Source organism: Diceros bicornis, chromosome 38, assembly GCF_020826845.1.
Source record: "Diceros bicornis minor isolate mBicDic1 chromosome 38, mDicBic1.mat.cur, whole genome shotgun sequence".
Classification (NCBI taxonomy): domain Eukaryota; kingdom Metazoa; phylum Chordata; class Mammalia; order Perissodactyla; family Rhinocerotidae; genus Diceros; species Diceros bicornis.
The window spans coordinates 9,572,247-9,591,266 of NC_080777.1; the positions used below are offsets into that span (position 1 = coordinate 9,572,247).

General features: G+C 41.6%; 2 protein-coding genes across 2 annotated transcripts in view; one reads left to right on the top strand and one right to left on the bottom strand.

Moving 5' to 3' along the window:
- The window catches only part of NVL (nuclear VCP like), a 117,044-nt gene extending 116,685 nt beyond the window's left edge, over positions 1–359 (top strand). Inside the window, exon 23 of the mRNA XM_058533636.1 lies at positions 255–359. Coding sequence (XP_058389619.1) covers positions 255–344 — 90 coding nt within the window. The 3' untranslated portion in view covers positions 345–359. The remainder of the gene's footprint in view (positions 1–254) is intronic.
- A 749-nt stretch (positions 360–1,108) lies between these two features.
- DEGS1 (delta 4-desaturase, sphingolipid 1) lies at positions 1,109–11,721 on the bottom strand. Its single transcript, XM_058533638.1, has 3 exons — positions 11,585–11,721; positions 5,821–6,563; positions 1,109–1,611 (listed from the first exon to the last, which is right to left on the bottom strand). The coding sequence occupies exons 1-3, from the start codon at positions 11,664–11,666 to the stop codon at positions 1,465–1,467; spliced, it is 972 nt and encodes a 323-aa protein (XP_058389621.1). The 5' UTR covers positions 11,667–11,721; the 3' UTR covers positions 1,109–1,464.
- Positions 11,722–19,020: the final 7,299 nt, after the last annotated feature.

The window sequence follows — 19,020 nt, forward strand, 5'->3', positions numbered from 1 at the left end:
ACATTAGGTCTGTAATGCAGGTTGCCAGTCCTTCTGAGGATGAGGATTCTACTCTTCGCCCTCAGCAGGGTCAAACTGCAGGATAGCTGGTAACTACAACAATGGGAATTTTATTATAACATCTCGTATCAGGGATGCTTGCCTGAGGGTTGGTGTTGTGTATGAACTGCAGGCTATTTGATTTTTCACGCCACATAATATTTTTTAAACAGTTCCCCATGTTACACTAAATTTACTGAAGTGACACATTTCAGGTAACCAGGACTGCCAGCCTAACAGCCCACGATACTGGCTACTTGAGACCAACTCTACCGTCGGACCACAGCCAGTTTCCACTGCCATGAAATGACGGGAAACTCTTTTATCAGCTGAGCTGCTTCCGATTTGGGAGTCAATGCATCTGAAAAAGAAAGCTGAATGTTGGACACGATTAAATTCAATAAGTACTTTATTCATGAATAAGGCTGTGTAGGATTCAGCAGTGTCTAACTTAGGTCCTATGTACAATAGCAAAAATGAAAAATGAGTAATTCAGCTTGCAGTAAAAGATACTTCCAGGCTTTTTTTTTGTTTTGTTTTGTTTTCAAGTCAGCTCACCCCAATACAGGTTTCCCCCACTATCTGAAAGTAGAGGGTCCCTATGAGACCTTTCGTAAACCAAGACGGCGTAAAGCAAAGAAGCACTTACCACTAATCTATACAGGAAAGACTTCTGAGTGTTCCAGACCCCTAAAATAACCTACCGAAATAAATCGAGACAAAGCACAGATGCTCAGAGATGCAGTTCAAAGCTATGGTGGCTGGACGCAGAGATGCTGAGTGTAGTTCCTGATAAAGGAGCTTGGCAGTGCCACCCTGGCTGCTCAGGGTGCTGCTGCCTCGACAACGGCTTGCTGCAAAACAAACGCTGAACACTATTTTCACCTTTTTTCATAAATGCAAAAATCCCCTTTGGATTTCTCTGGGTTAGCGGAAACAGGTACTAACGTAGGTCTTTCATACAGGTCAAGTGGCGTAGAATGAACTTTCGGATAGCCAGGGAAACCTGCACCCTGGTCACCACAGTACATAGCGTAGTCAGTAAAATACAAACATGTGATAAATACTATTTGTTGTGATTAATAGCTCAGTTTATTAACTTTTAATAAAGTAAAACTTGATAGTGAAAATAATGTACTAGAAACAGCTTTTTAAAAGCTTTTTTATGATATGCTTACAAACGGTCAGACACGGGCGAAAACATCCTCCACAATGACAACACAACAAACCCGTCTCCTGTGAGTAAAGCTCAACACTGCGGATAAGCTGTTAAAGCCACGTTAGCTTCTTGACACCACGGGGATCAGACTTGGAAACTGGATGAGGTACTTCTACACCTCCCGGGTCTTGGTTTAATAATGCAGGGACTCCACTTCTCGGCTACTTCGACGCTGCAGAGAGGAGGTCCTCTGACTATAGCGACACTCACTCCAGTTCCACCTTGCCTTTCTGATGCCTCTTCATTCTCGAATAGGGACTTACTGTGTCGTCCATCACAAAGTCATAGAGCACTTTTACCCAGGAATGGTAGTGTGGGAGACTGTCATAGTACTCGGCTGCGATTTTCCTCACCTAGAAGGGAACAAACACAGCAAGATGAATGATGAGTATTCACTGAGTCCTGGGAAAGATGACAGACGAAGGTCTGACACCAACTCGGAGAAGAGAAACCAGGAGACCTTCCTTCCTCCTCCCTCTCCAAAAACAAACTAATAAATAAAAGCAGCAGTTTGGGGACTTCTAAAGAGAAAGCAGTTTGCATTTCAACAGTAAAATATGCTTGATCCTCTAGGACTACTGACTCGTTCCTATCAAGCTCTGAGGCACTAAATATCTGCTGTATTTGTAGAACTTGGCACTTGGATTCTAATGACACATACAACCCAATTGACTTGGTACCTTTCAAGCAAGTACTGCACGGCCAGCATTGTAGGATATTGTAGGATATAAAGATAACAGCTGACCCTTGCCATTAAGGCACCTGCAAATACTAATAAATTGTTGTGGCACGTCAATTAGATAGAGTTAAGCACTTATCGAGTGTGCAATTCTGCTGTCTCAAGTTGAAAACGTCTTTTAAAAAATGACTACTGCGAGTGTGATTAGCAAGCAAAACAAGTTAGTGCTGAGTAATAAGTTCTGCGGTTTCATCAAAATGTACAAAAACTATCCTAAAAAATCCCAAAGGAGGGCCAGCCCAGTGGCTTAGTGGTTAAAGTGCGCGCACTCCGCTGCTGGCGGCCCGGGTTCGGATCCTGGGCGCACCGACGCACTGCTTCTCTGGCCATGCTGAGGCCGCGTCCCACATACAGCAACTAGAAGGACGTGCAGCTATGACATACAACTATCTACTGGGGCTTTGGGGAGAAGAAAATAAATAAATAAAATCTTTAAAACAAAACAAAAAAATCCCAAAGGAAAACAAAAAAGCAGAATCCAACATGGTGAAAACAGACAGCAAGAAAAAGAAAGAAAAGAATGTTCAAGTTTGAATTAGTCCTTGAATTTGGGAAATGTACTATTTTCTAGCTGTGGAGCAGATTAGTATCCAACTCGCAAGGAAGAATTAATGCCAAACAGAGCTTTTCACGTGGGTGTTCACAGTCAGAAAAAACACTGCGTGATGTGATACTTTTGATCAAAACTTCCCCAAATTCTCTCATGAATAAGGATGATCTACAGACCACATACATGCAAATAAACCTGGATCCTAATCCACATTGAACTTATGTCAAAGCCAGTAGCAACCAAGTTATTTTAACAGCTAGAATACAAGACACTACCTTCTGAAAAAATAACATGACAGAGCCAGTTTAGATCCCAAATAAGCATTCTGAGTCAAGACACTCTTTAACACTAAAAACACATTAAAAATCATAAAATGAAAAAGTTTATAATTTGTACATTTTAAAAAATATATAAAGTCAAAAATCAATAAATTCCTTAATACTAGGATTAGAGGGCCGGCCCCGTGGCTTAGCGGTTAAGTGCGTGCGTTCTGCTACTGGCGGCCCGGGTTCGGATCCTGGGCGTGCACCGACGCACCACTTCTCCAGCCATGTGAGGCTGCGTCCCACATACAGCAACTAAACGGATGTGCAACTATGACATACAACTATCTACTGGGGCTTTGAGGGAAAAAAAAAGGAGGATTGGCAATAGATGTTAGCTCAGAGCCGGTCTTCCTCAGCAAAAAGAGGAGGATTAGCACAGATGTTAGCTCAGGGCTGATCTTCCTCCCCCCCGCAAAAAAAAAAAAAAAATTAAAAAATCAAAACCCTGTTATTGTGCTAAAAATGTTCTAAGATTGATTATAGTGATGGTTGCACAACTCCGTAAACAATCTAAAAACCGTTGAATTGTACATTTTAAATGGGTGAATTGTTTATATGAGTTATATCTCCATAAAGCTGTTCAAAAGAACCTTGTTCTACATACCTATTCACAATGTGATAGTTATATGTAAAGTGACTCCTTAATGTAACTACTCAATAAATACCAGGTATTTATTAAGGCAAACAGAACAAGATAGTCCTTGACATACACCACAGAAAAAGCAGGAAAGGGATGACTAGAGACTTTGAGGACATCTGTTAGTTTAGCTAAGGAGTCAAGACAGCATGAAACGGAGGCGAAAATGAACAGTCACTGACGAACCACAGCCTTAAGTCATGTCTGAACTGAACTAAGTTTTCAGTTCGGGGACTGCCCAAGAAAATTACAAGTAATAGCATGTGGTTTATGTTGGAAAAAATTCTTTTGTTCAAAGGGCAACCAGCTTTCTCCATAACCTCTTGAAAAAAATAAGTAAAAATTCACTTTCCTAGTTCGAGAAGAGACAAAGGAAGGCCACATACTGTTCGGGCCAGCACATGGACAGGTGACATAAAACAGCTGTGCTGGCATCATGTTACACTGGTGTCAAAGCTGTCTGCAGACACTGGTGTGGTGTGTTTTTGCCCAAAATTTTATTTTGAAAAATGTAAAACCTACAGAAAAATTGGAAGACTAGGAAAACAAATACCCATATGCCCTTTACCTAGGTCCACCAATTAACACTATGTCACAGTCACCTTCTTTCTCTGTACATAACGTACACCACATACTTTGCTTTCTTTGCTGAATCTTTTGAGAGTAAGCTGCAGACAATATGTGACAACTGACCCCTAATAATTCACCCCTAAATATTCAACATGTATCTTCTGAGAACAGGGACGGACATTCTCCTCAAAATCATTAATACCATTATCACACCCAAGAAATTCAACACTGACACAATATTATCTATTACACGGTCCAGACTCAGAATTTCCCCACTGACCCAATGTCCTCTCTAGATTTTTCTTTCCTCTACTGGGAATCCAATCAATAATCAAATGTTTGGGCCGGCCCCGCGGCTTAGTGGTTAGGTGACGTGCTCCGCTGCTGGCGGCCTGGGTTCGGATCCCGGGTGTGCACCAACGCACCGCTTCTCCGGCCATGCTGAGGCCGCCTCCCACATACAGCAACTAGAAGGATGTGCAGCTAGGACATACAACTATCTACTGGGGCTTTGGGGGGAAAAATAAATAAATAAATAAAATTATTAAAAAAAAATCAAATGTTACATTTAGTATCATGTTGTGTGTGAGTTTTTAAACGGTCAACATTTAAAAACTTAAGAGGAAATCTATAAAATTTGATTGCGTGGATGAGATACATAAAATATCTGGCTAGGGTTCCCTTATAGCTTAAAAAAATCAAGAAAAACTATTATTACACTTCATACTTATTACCGTTTTTAGAATCATGGAAACATTTTTTTGATAAAAGAACTGTAAAAGCTACCCATTTTGAAGATGGGAAGTCTAATAAGAGAATTCACCAGAAAGAAAAGTGAAGTTAGGAAGGTGGTCCCGTTCTGGAAAGGAAGAAAGGATGAGGGTGAAAATGTCTTCTTTCATTTACTCCACAAACAATACACTAAAAGTCTACCGTGAAGGGACACTGACGGTCCCTGCCTGCAGCAAGTCTGTAGTACTGGAAATCGATGTGCCTTTTTTTGCAGATCAATTACACAGGCTATGTGCATTGATTTTGCAGATCAGTTATGTAGGACATCTGTTCTTCACAATAAGCCAATGCATAACTTTTAGCTCAACCTATTCAGTTTAACAGTGATGACAGTTAACATGAACTTCCGCTTACTTCACAGAGGGATTTCGTTTTCCTTTTCTGAATCACTTTCTTTTTTTTTAATTTCAGTTTTTCATTTGTATTACTTTTTTAAAAATTTTTTTTTCACTTTTTTCATTTATTTTTTTTTGGCGAGGAAGATTGGCCCTGAGCTAACATCCGTTGCCAATCTTCCTCTTTTTGATTGAGGAAGATTGTTGCTGAGCTAACATGTATGCCAACCTCCTCCTATTCTGTATGTGGGATGCTGCCACAGCATGGCTTGATGAGTAGTGTAGGTCCATGCCTGGGATCTGAACCCATGAACCCTGGGCCACCAAAGCAGAGCACATGAACTTAACCAATACGCTACCAGGCTGGCCCTGAATCACTTTCTAAGTTAGCAGATTTTGCAGATCCAACACTTCCAAACCCTAGGCTGAGGGATCCAGGAGCGTGAACTCTGTAAAATTAGGCTGGAGGACTCAGGACTTACACTCTTGTTTTCTCTGATGAGTGGCCTAGATGGGCAAAATATACTTGATTCCTTTTTAAATGAGCAAGTCAAGACTAATTTTGATCAGATAACCATCAGAAGTTAGAACACGTATCAAATCCTTTACTTACCAGTGGAAGGCTTTTGCCGGGAATGTTGGGGAAGTCGTGGTGTTCATTATGGTAACCTACATTGAAGGTAAGTAAATTCAGAGGCCCATAATATGAGTAAGTTTCATGTCCCTTTAAGAACATGTAATGTTCAGCTATAAAATGTCCAGAAATTGGGTGCAAACCTAGACCGAGTAAGGATGCTGCCAACATGTAGACTAATGATTTAATTCCAAAAACGTAGTAAATTATAATGTTGAAAGTGATCTGGATCACAGTATTGATAATTTCCAGATAAGAAATTGGTTTGGGGTTGATGAAGAGAGGTCGAAACGCATAAAAGAGAGGTTGAAGAATGACCCATATAAACTTTCTGAAAGTGGTACAGAAGAACCAGCCTTCAAAATCAGTTGGAATATCCACATCGATGCCGTCACCTCCAAGGTACCGATGATGATCCATGTGATACCTCTTAAAGGAAATTGAATATGGAACACCAATAGGAAGATTAGCAAACATTCCAAACCAACGATTCCACATAGCTTTGTAGTGGCCAAAGGCGCTATTGTGGGAAACTTCATGAATAGCCAGAGTCATTGAATGGTTAATGCAACTGCCAAAGGCATACGCCCAAAATATGACCCATTTCCAGTCCAAGTCCTTTACTAAATAAAACGCCACCAACTGAGTGAGAACCATCAAAATTACAATCCATATCAAGTTGGGATCAGGTTTCATCAAGGATTTTATCTCTGGATACTTTGCTGTAAAGAAAAAACAAACAAAAAAATCAGGAACTGAGAAAAGTACATAATAGTTCTGTAACTATAATTAAATTAACACTCACTAAATTAAAATAACACATTAATTCTTTTTCCAAATCATTACATGCCCTCTATTGGAGACTTTATCAAATATTTATCTACTACGGGAAGAAGTATATTCTAATAGTAAACTTACTAAATACCAGGTCACAACAAATTGAGAATAAATTAGCCTCAAAATCTAGACTCTCCACATTAACAGAAACATAGTCACAAATGAGTAAAGATTTCATGTTAGGGGCCAGCCCGGTGGCGCAGTGGTTAAATTCGAGAGCTCCGCTTTGGCGGCCCAGGGTTTGCAGGTTCGGATCCCGGGCATGCACCGATGCACTGCTTGTCAAGCCATGCTGTGGTGACGTCCCATATAAAGTAGAGGAAGATGGGCACGGATGTTAGCTCAGGGCCAATTTTCCTCGGCAAAAAGAGGAGGATTGGCGTCGGATGTTAGCTCAGGGCTGATCTTCCTCACACACACAAAAAAATTCATGTTAGCCAATTCCCTTTTCACCCCTAACAATTCTTTGTATATTAAATTTATAAGTTTTACAAAGTTTCAATCAAAGTCTGGTAAATCCATGTGTCTGACAGAATATATGATATACATACTTATTACCATATACTTATACATACCATATACATGCAATATATTTACATACTTATTATATACAATATATTACACACTTAGAGTCCATAATTTCCTTTATAATGACTAAATCACTTCTAGTTGCTGGTTGTAATTTCCAAGCATTTCCCTATTTTTAGACATTTAGATATATCTAAAATTTTTGCCAGTGTAGACTTTTTCTAGTCATCTGGAAATTAGGATAATTTCCAAAGAATTCTATGGATTTACAATGACACTTTCCCTGTTTATTTTTGTATTCGAATTGTACGGTGCTAATTTGTGTTAGATTCTTATTTTCTTTGTTGAATCTACATGCAAATATCCAAGTATTATGAAAAAGGCCAAGAACAAAAACTTGGTGTTTCAGGCAAGTGTCCCCTAAGAGCAAATGGAGGTTCTTCTCCGTATCCTACCAACCCAGACATCAAAAGCCAGATATAATGAATGCCTCTGGCTTTACGTGTTGTCAGGTACGTTTGACCCAGGATGGCAAAAGGAACAAGGACCTTTTTCTCGGGACAGCTCATTCAGAATGTTCTTGAGGAGACAAAGAATGCCAAAGAGCAGCTTCTTCATCCTCTTTTCTCTAAATGTGAAATGAGGAATACAATAACAGCTTAAAACGTGAGACAGGAAGTTATTTCAGTCCCGTTTTATACATAAGAAATAAGGGTAGCATTAACCCCAGGTGAATAACTCTCTAGTTTCTTTCCCTTCCCCTTTTCTCTCTCTACTCCTGAACATCTAATCTTTGTTAGGATGAGTTCATTTTATCAAATGTTAGGAATTTTCTAGGCAACAGACGAAAAAAAGTAATCCTACAGGCCTAGAAGTGAATTCGTCTAAAATTAATTTTCCTGTTGTAAATGAAAAGTTCAAATAAGTCATTCATGAAAGTATGAGCATTTTTGAACAATTCTCCAACAACCGAATAACAGCTGTTCAGTTTATCGGTGGATAAGTAGTAATTCTTTTGTATAAGAAAACTATAAAACTTGTAAGAAAACAGAAGTAAATCTTTGTGATCTTCGTGGTTTCTTAGTAAAATGACTAAAGAAAAAGTGACAAAAAATAGATAAACTGGACTGAATCAAAAACTTTTATGTTGCAAGGTGTAGCAGTTAGGTCTGCGTGTTCCACTTCAGCGGCCCAGGGTTGGCCAGCTCAGATCCTGGGCACGGACCTACTCATGGCTCATCAAGCCACGCTGAGGCGCTGTCCCACATAGAAGGACCTACAACTACGATATACAACTATGTACTGGGGCTTTGGGGAGGAAAAAAGAAAAAGAGGAAGACTGGCAACAGATGTTAGCTCAGGACCAATCTTCCTCAAAAAAAAAAAGGCCAACTCTGAGGCTTTAAAAAAGCAAAAAACTTTTATGTTGCAAATGATATCATCAAGAAAGTGAAAAGACAATCCACCGAATGGGAGGAAATATTTGCAAATCATACATCTCATAGGTGACTTGTATCTAGAGTACATAAGGAACTCTCACGATTTAAAATTAATAATCTAATTAAAAAGTAAGGCAAGAATCTGAATAGATATTTCTCCAAAACAGATATACAAGCAGCCAATAAGCACATGAAAGATGCTCAACATTATTAGCCTTTAGGAAAATGCAAACTGAAACCAAAATGAGACACCACTCCACACCCACTAGAATGGCTGTAATAAAAAAGACAGGCAATAACAAGGATGTGGAGAAATTGGAACCTGCACACATTGCTGGTGACAACGGAAAATGGTACAGCTGGTGTGGAAAAGTTTGGCAGTTCCTCAAAATGTTAAACATACAGTTACCAACGACCCAGCAATTCTACTCCTACGTTGCTACCCAAGAGAAATGAAAACAGACATCCATACAATAACTTGTTTATGAATGTTCACAGCAGCATTATTCGTAAGAGTCAGTCAAAACGTGAAAACAACCCAAAGTCTACCAACTGATGAGTGGATAGATGAAATGTGGTATATTCATGCAGTGGAAAATTATTCAGCCACAAAAAGAAATGAAGTACTGATATATGTTACAACATGGATGAACCTTGAAACTATGCTAAGTGAAAGAAGCCAGTCACAAAAGACCAAGTATTGTATGATTTCATTTATAAGAAATGTCCAGAACAGACAAATCTATAGAGACAGAAAGTAGATCAGTAGTTGCCTAGGACTGGGTGGGGGTGGGGAGGAGACACAGGGACTGCTAATGAGCACAGGTTTCTCTTTGGGGTGACCAAAATGTTCTAAAAATTAGATTGTAGTGATAGTTACACTACTCTGTGAATACATTAAAAAACACTGAGTTGTACACTTTAAATGGGTGAATTTTATAGTTTGTAAATTATATCTTAATAAAGCTGTTAAAAAATACTGTTTCCCTGTGTAAGCATAGTAGTAAAGGGAGCATTTCTTTTGATTTATTATTTGACCCACTAATAATGGTCTAGTCTAGATATTTATTATTTGGCCTACTAATAATAGTCATTAATTTCAAATAGATGCCTTTTAAATGAACTTTTAATGTAACTCTGAATGTAAACTTAGTGTATAGATATTGCTTATTAAACATTATATCCATGTTCTCTCATGCCTCTCTCCACCAAAAACTTGACAAATTTCGGTATATTTCATTTAAGTATAATTTAAACAAATCTCCAGATTCTTATCTTCCCGGAGGTTATTCCATCTCCGCCTCTGAAATGGAACACTGAGCAGTATTTACACCTGCAGGAAAAATGATTATATTTTCATTGAGAAATATGCAGTCCTTTTCCTTTCCATGTGAAATGGTTCAGTGATAATAAGTTTGTGGAAAAAAAGCTCACTGTTGAGATAAGCATCAATAAGCACCTTCTTACTTCCTTAAATTTGTGAATTTTAAATAGACAACTAAGTGCCAGGATTCAGGAGCCCGGTTTTACAGGGCAGACACCACATTATTCTTATGCAGTATGTTGATAAGACATCGATAAAATGTACCATATGCTATCTCCTATATGTTAAGTGATCTGCAAAATACACATTTTAATTAAAAATAAAAAGAAAGAAAGCATCCGAGAACACAAAGTCTTTTCTTAAAAGGCTACCCTTAATAGCCACCGTAAAGGTTCAAGCTCCCAATTTAAAATCCATTTTAATAGGATCAACTAACTCCTTTTTGTAAAAACATAAAATTTCTAACTTGAGATACTCCAGCAAAAATCAGGGGCCTGCTCTTTCTTTTTACAGGGCAAATGGATGCTGAGAAGAAAAACTAGGGAAATACTGTGTATGAGAAAGAATTCTTCCTACTCAATTTAGCACCCATTCGTTTCCTGGTTTTTGAGGCAACAGCAAAGAGGGTAAGAGCTTCTGCGTTGGAGGCACTCTAACTCAGATTAGAATTTCCCTCTAATATTTGCTTATTCACTCTTACCTCATACTTAAAACAGAGAAAACATCGACGTGGTTACTGGGAGGGGTAAATTGGGTAATGTCTGTAAAGCACTCAACACGTATGCCTAACATATCATCAAGACAACCTGGGAGAGAGGAGAGAATTCTCCACGTAATACACCAGCTCCAAATAGCTGAGCGCCTTACACCTCCAGGGAGTTGCATCAGGCCTAGTCAGCCTGCTGTAAAGGGCCCTAAATTAGCAGTCAGAGGACCAGCAGGCTCATCTTGGCAAGTCTTCCATACTCGGTCTTTTCATCCACCAAACCTGGATGGATGAAAAATACACAGAAATCCGCCCTTCTTGCGCCCCAGCCTCGCTGTGAGAATCAACGCGACACGTGAGCGCCCCAGGACCCATGAAAGCTCCCCCACCCCGTCCGAGGAGCCCCCGCGGTCACCCGCCCCGGGGCCCAGGGCGGCAGGCGGCCTCGCCAGGGTGGCTGGAGGGCGTCTGCGCGAGCGTGGCAGGCGTGCGGCCCCCAGATGCTCGGGGACCACGCCCTGCCTCCACACCCGGGCGCCCGGGAGGAGGGGGAGGAGGAACCGACGCCCAGCCGGGCACGGGGCTCTCCACGCGGGAGCATCTGCCCCAGGGTGGCCTCGCCGGGGGGGGGGGACACCGGGGTCTGCGACCCCCGCCCCAACCGGACGCCCGCGCTCGGGGCCGCGCCCGCGTCTCCGCGGAAGAGCCGGGGCCCCGTCCCTCCCCCCGGGCCTGAGCCCGGGACCGCCCGCCCCGCGCCTCGCCGGGCCTTCCCCGCGCGGCTGGGTGGCCGGGAGCCGGCCTGTAACGGGCCTCGGGCGCCCACGGGCGCGCAGGGCCCGGCGAGGAGAGCGCGCCCCGGCGGCGGGAGGCCGCGCGCACATAACGGGGCGCGGGCCCGGCCCTCACCCAGGATCTCCTGGCGCCGGCTGGCGTGGGGCTGGTCGGTGTAGACCCACTCGAAGTCTTCCCGCGACACGCGGCTCCCCATGGCGGCGGCGGCGGCGGCGCGCGGGCCCGCTCTCGCCTCTCGCTGCGGCCCGGCAGCTCCGACGCTGCGGCGGCGGCGGCTCCCCGCTCGAGTCAGCGGCGGCGGGCGCAGCGGCCGAGCAGGCAGAGGCGGAGGCGGGGCCTCGAGGCTCCGCCCCCCGCTCCGGCCCCGCCCCCGGCCGCCGGCGGGCAACGTGACCCGAAGGCCGCCGCGGGCCGTGGGTGCGCGGCGCTGCGGGTGCCGTGCGGGGCCCCGGGATGCTGCGACCGGGCCGCCGCCTGGGATGCGGGGGCCCTCCCGCCTGTTCTGCCCGGGGCCCGCGCCCGAGCCGGGGAGAAAGGCGAGAAAGGAAGGAAAGGTCTCAAGTTCAGTAAGGCGCCCTTTAGCGCCTCCTGGGAAGGCTGGAGCTGGGTCACGAGGCTCCCTGGTCATTAGTACCTGGCGAGTGGCCCAAGTTTTGTTTGCCTTCGGAAAGCAGATTATTCACTGAGGCATTTTTTTGGCTGCCTCCTTGAAATAACACCCCAGGAAACAATGTGGAGTGTGTGGCAATTAAAAGCTAATTGAGAAAAAAGAAAACACTGTTGTTGAGAGGGAAAAATAAGGAATTTGTGGTTTTGCCTGAATAATTCTAGTGTGACCATTTCTCTCACGACGTGATTGCTCCACCTTATGTCTGTCACAGAACCTCTTCCCGAAAAAGTGGGTGTTTTTTGTTTCAAAATGAGTTACCACTTCTCCATTCAAAAAGAAACTTTGACTAAGATTAGGAAAAGGAAGATAACCAGACATGGTGTGCCTCAAAATAACACTCCGCGTGCGCGCACGCACATGCGCGCGCGTGCACACACACAACCAAATCTGATCAAGTTCCTAGATCCAACTGCTAATGTACGGAAAAATAGAAAGGACAGAGGAACATGTTAAACTACATCACAGAGATGCAATCAGCAAGCTCCCAACTGTGGGAAACTATAGAACAACGTCCTGGGTTCTTAATAAGTAAAATGCAAGGGGAAAAAAAGAAGAGGGGACACCTATAGATTAAAAGGGGCTTAAAAGACATAACCGATTGCAATGTGTTGAGTTTATTTAGATTCTGATTCAAATTGTCAACGTTTTAAAAATTGACGTGAGATAATTCAAATATTGATTGACTATGTGATGATATTAAGAAATTATTGTTCATTTCTTAAGTGTGATAATAGTATTATATTATGTATAGATTTTTATTAAGTCCATATCTTTTAGAGATTCATATTACAAAAAAGAAACCTCCCTAAACAAAAACAAACCAATAAATTACAGAACGTGCAATTAACCATACAATGTTATACTATACTACTGCTAAAAAAAAAATGAGGAAGTTCTTTGTTAATATGAATTGATCTCCAAAATGTACTGGTAAATGCAAAACATGAGGAGTGTATGCATAATACATGTATAATCTATGTTTGCTTGGATGTGCATAAAATATGTTTAGAAAGACACCCAAGAAATGATTACATCGCAGGAGACTAAGTGGGAATCTAGAGGAAAGGGTTGGGAGAGAATGTTTTCACTTAACCCTTTTTTATCTTTTACATTTGAATTGAATGTGGGTTTTGACAATCTAAAGAAAAGGAAAAGAATCTGGCCAAGGGTTGTTGTGGGTATTGGCAAATATTTTAATTACACATAGGCATGTCTTTTTAGTTTGTACTTTTGAAAGTTCCTAATGTGTTATCTAGCTTTCACATCTTTTCCTTACTCTTTCCAGGTGATTTGTCTTAAGGCAATCATACCAGTTATTCTAGAAGGACACTATCCAGTGTGCTGTTAAAAGCCATGGTGACTCCTAATAGTTCCTGATGACATTAGGAAGTTTCAGATGAAGGCCGCCATACTTTTGAAATCAGGGTGTTCTTCCATGTAGATTTTTCATTCTTCCATTCGTTTGATTTTTAAAAAATATTTTATTTATTTATTTATTTATTTATTTATGAGGAAGATTAACCCTGAGCTAACATCCAATGCCAATCCTCCTCTTTTTGCCGAGGAATATTGGCCCTGGGCTAACATCTGTGCCCATCTTCCTCTACTTTACATGGGATGCTGCCACGGCATGGCTTGACAAGCGGTGCGTCAGTGTGTGCCAGGGATATGAACCTGCAAACCCTCGGCCCGAAGCGGAGCGAGCGCACTTAACCGCTGCGCCACTGGGCTGGTTTGTTCGGTTTTTGAATGGGCAATTCATTTGTAAGAGTATTTTGATAATTTCACAGTTGAGATCTAATAATGGTATTAAAAGATACTAGCCTGTGGGTAGCTTTGCCAACTTGAATTCATAGGAGAGTGATTACGGAAGACATTCTTTATTCACTTTGAACGAACCTTAATCATCATAATAACTTTATGTCATCTATTCCTTGACACCAAATAACAAAAACAACTCTTCCGGTCAGTAGTTAATTGCCAATAAATATCTTTTCTTACTTATTTTAAAATGTGTTATTTAATTCGAAAACTAGCACATACAAATGGACGGTTACAACAGTTCACACATCTGTCTATAGCTAAAGCTGACTTAGTGTGGAGGGGACAATGCCACACCTTGCCTCTTCCCTCGTCTGCTCTGTTGGCCTCGCTCAGTGTATCTGGTCCAGTTTGGGGGCATCATGTGCCCCTATTTACTGCTGATATCTTTAGTCCCACAGTGGTCTCTAGTCTCAGAATCTACACACTGGATCTCTCTCCCCTGAACCCCAAGTTTCTTCCAGTCACAGCCTTCTCAAAGCTTCTTGACCTGGCTTCTTTGGAGGGAGGATCTTGCTCAGCTGGTTTCCTCATCCCTGAGGCGTTGGTTGTACAGGATTGTGTTTGTCCTCAAGCCCATCAGATTTAGGCACTTCCCTTAATGATTGCTAATCTGTTTAAGCATCATACTGAAAGCAGGGCCCCTGTGAGACTTCAGTCTCTTTGGTTATGCCAAGAAAGCTAGGCAATCATGCCTTTTGCTCGTCTGCCTCTCAACTTAACTGGAATGTAAGACTGGTAGAAAAGCACATTAAAGAAGGAAATTATATGATCATCTCAAAAGCAGAAAAAAGTTTAATACAATTCAATATCTATTGGCAGTATCTATATAGAAAAACCAATCAAATTGAGTTATTCAAATAAAATAAGAGAATTTAGCAAGGTTGCTAGATGGAAAATCAATGTACAAAAATTTTTTGTATTTTTTTATTGAGGCATAATTGACATATAACATTATGTTAGTTTCAGGCGTACAACATAATGATTCAATATTTGTATACATTGCAAAATGATCACCACAATAAATCTTGTTAACATCCATCACCATACATACATAGTTACAGAATTTTTTTCTTGTGATGAGAACTTTTAAGATTTACTCTCTTAGCAGCTTTCAAGTTTGCAATACAGTGTTATTAACTATAGTTGCCATGCTGTACATTACATCCCCATGACTTATTTATTATAGAACTGGAAGTTTGTACTTTTTGAATCCGTTCAATCTTTTGTATTTTTTTTTTTTTTTTTTTTTTTGTGAGGAGATCAGCCCTGAGCTAACATCCGCCAATCCTCCTCTTTTTTTTTTTTTTTTGCTGAGGAAGACGGCCCTGGGCTAACATCTGTGCCTATCTTCCTCCACTTTATATGGGACGCCGCCACAGCATGGCTTACCAAGCAGTGCGTCGGTGCGCGCCCGGGATCCGAACCAGCGAACCCCGGGCCGCCGCAGCGGAGCGCGCGCACTTAACCGCTTGTGCCACCGGGCCGGCCCCTCAATCTTTTGTATTTTTATACACCAGTAACAACCAGTTACATAATGCATTCAAATACAAAGACAGCATTTATGATAACACAAAAAAGTATGTAGAAACAAATCTAACAAAAGATGAGTAAGATCTGCAAAAGAAAATATTAACACTTTATTGAAAGACATTAAAGACAAATAAATCGTGAAATAGACCATGTTCATAGATTGGAAGACAACATAGCATGAAGATGTCAATTCTCCCCACTCCCCCAATTGATCTTCAAATTCAATGCAATTTTAATCAAAATTCAAATGGCTTTTTGGTGGAAATTGATAAACTGATTTTTAAATTTATATGGAAGAGAGAAAGGATCAAGAATAGCCAAGACATACTTAGAGAGGAACAAGGTAAGGGGGCTTAGTTTGCCAGATAGTAAAAATTCTTAAAAAGCTTTAATATATAATTTAAGATAGCATATTAATAATATTGTATAGTATAATATAGATGGCATAGTGTTAATTCGAGAATAAATAATATAATAATGGGACAGAATAGTGGGTCTAGAAATAAATCCTATCAGTAGGTAGAAGTATAAGATCAGTGAGGAAAAGGAAGATTTTCAATAAAAATGGTGCTGAGACAATTGGTTATCAATATAAGAAAACATGAAATTGAACCTATGTCATATTTTACACTAAAATTAGTTCAAAGTATCTTGTAGACTTAAATGTGGGAGGTTAAACTAAGAAAGTTTTGAATTTAGAAGAATATATTATTTAGGAAAGTTTAGGAAAGGATTTCTAAAAATAAGATACAAAAAGCACAAACCATCAAGAAAATATATATGTGTGTATATATATATATATACATATATATATATATATATATATACTCTTTTTGTGTGAGGAAGATCGGCCCTGGACTAACATCCATGCCAATCCTCCTCTTTTTGACCTGACATCTATTGCCAATCCTCCTCCTTTTTTTCCCCCTTTTTCTCCCCAAAGCCCCAGTAGATAGCTGTATGTCATAGTTGCACCTCCTGCTAGTTGCTGTATGTGGGATGCCGCCTCAGCATGGCCAGACAAGTGGTGCGTCGGTGCGCGCCCAGGATCCGAACCCGGGCCACCAGTAGCGGAGCATGCACACTTAACCGCTAAGCCATGGGGCCGGCCCCCAAGAAAATATATTTTAAAAGTAGACTACTTCATTGACTTTAAGCACTTGTTCATCAAAAGACATCATAAAGAATAGTGAAAAGATGAACCATAAATTGAGAGAGGAGATTTCCAGCACACACAATTAATAAAGGATTAGTATTAAAGTATATGAAGAACTCTTAAGAATCGATAAGAAAAAAGGGGGGAAAACAATAGAAAAAAATGAACAAATGAAATAAAGAATTTAACAGAAGAAGAACCACTAATGGTGTGTCAGTCCGAGTCTAACCTGAAAAACAGACATCATTTCAAATATTTAGAGCAGAGGGAATTTAATGCAGGGCACTAGTTATATAGGTGATGGAGAAGTTGACAGGCAGTGAGGGGGATAGTAAGGACAATGTGGGAAGCCACTCCCATTCCCTCAGCTGGGAGGAGAAAGGTAGGAGAAAGTGTTCTAAGACCCCAAGAGCCAGCATTACCCAAGAAAAGCTGGAACCACAGTGGGTGTGTCTGGCAAGAGCTCAACCCACAACCACAGCAGGCAAAGCCCAGGGTAGAGAAGGGAGGGGAGAAATCCCAGGCTTCACCCTCCTGCCTTCCAGTGTCCCCCCATTGTCTCCTGTTAGCTGCACTTAGCTAGAATACAGCTGACATGGGAGTCTGGGAAACACAGCCTGTAGAGGTGAGTCCCTCTGCAGTGCAGTGCAGGAAAATATGAGGAACGGATCTGAGGGCAAAGAGGCATAAACTGGCACAAATGACCCAGGATGATGTGAAAAATGTTCAATGTTATTACTTATCAAGGACATGCAATTAAAATCCACAATAAGATACAATTTTAGAAGCTCTCACTTCCAGCAAAACAAACATAACTGGTAAAAATTTTAGAAAACAACAGTAACTACTTAAAATCTCTGGAAATTGTTGTAAGGGCATACAGCAAATGAAGAAATACTTATTCAAGAAAATCTTTTTTTTTTTTTTTGTGAGGAAGATCAGCCCTGAGCTAACATCTGCCAATCCTCCTCTTTTTGCTAAGGAAGACCGGCCCTGGGCCAACATCCTTGCCCATCTTCCTCCACTTTATATGGGACGCTGCCACAGCATGGCATGACAAGTGCTGCGTCAGTGCACGCCCGGGATCCGAACTGGCAAACCCCAGGCCACCGCAGCAGAGCGCACACACTTAACCACTTGCGCCACCAGGCCGGCCCCCATATTCAAGAAAATCTACGAGGCCAGCCCAGTGGCACAGCAGTTAAGTTTGTGTGTTCCACTTTGGCTGCCCGGAGTTCACCGGTTGGGATCCTGGGCGTGGACATACTCGCCGCTCATCAAGCCATGCTGAGGCAGTTTCCCATATAGAAGAGCTACAACTCTACAACTGTGATACACAACTATGTACTGGGGCTTTAGGGGGAAAAAAAAGAAAAAGAGGAAGATTGGCAACAGATGTTAGCGTAGGTCCAATCTTCCTCAAAAAAAAAAAAAGAAAATCTACTAAATCTTAGTAAGAACAGGAAATGTCTATGGCACTTGAGCCATGACCTGCCATTTCTCCCCTCAACCCCAGCTCAGCATAACAGATGCTCCGCTTCAGGCAGGTGTGGCCAAGAAGATAAGAAGATATTCCCCCAGCTCCCAGTCAAGGGCTATGGTGTCTTCCTAGGAGGGGCAGGTTGCCAGCATTTCTCATTTGCCTGCCTCACCTGTCTCTCCTCAGCTGTGTGTTGCAGAGGCTAAATTCTGGGATAGTGTAGCCAAGAAGTCAAAGGCTCCACATTCGTCCACTCAGTCCTGACTCATTGAGTGGAGGCCCTACAACAGTCGTGGCAGACTGAGAATACTGGGCCCCTAATCACCCTCATCCAACTTGCTTGGGGCTCAAACTTAATTGGATCAGATTGTGGAGCAGTTTATGCTCCAGGGCATTGCCAAAAACAGTAGAGCAATCAGCTAGCAATTAGAGGAACCTAACAGCTGGGTGTAATACCAACAGAAGGAGACAAGGAAAGGCATAATCATAGAGTGCCCTGCTAAAACCACTGTTATCCCAGAGTGATTGTGCACATGCCCAAGGCTATGCCCCCTGGTGAGCAACATCAAAACCTTCACATTGAGGGGGAAATAGAATTCACTAAAATAGTCCAGCCAAGTCACTTAACAAAGAAGTAAACAGCTACCACAACAAACCCTGGGGAAGAGGGGAGGAGGAATCAGTATTGAGAGTTGCTACAATATATTATCTAAACTTCATTTTTCCAAAAAAAAAAAAAAAAAAATAGAAGACATGCAAAGAAACAGGAAAATGTGATCCATACATAGAGAAAAAAATCAGGTGACAGAAACTGTCTGGGCCCAGGTGTTAGACTTTTAAATTTTAAATTTAAATTTAAAGATTTTAAAGCAGTCAAAATAAATATGTGC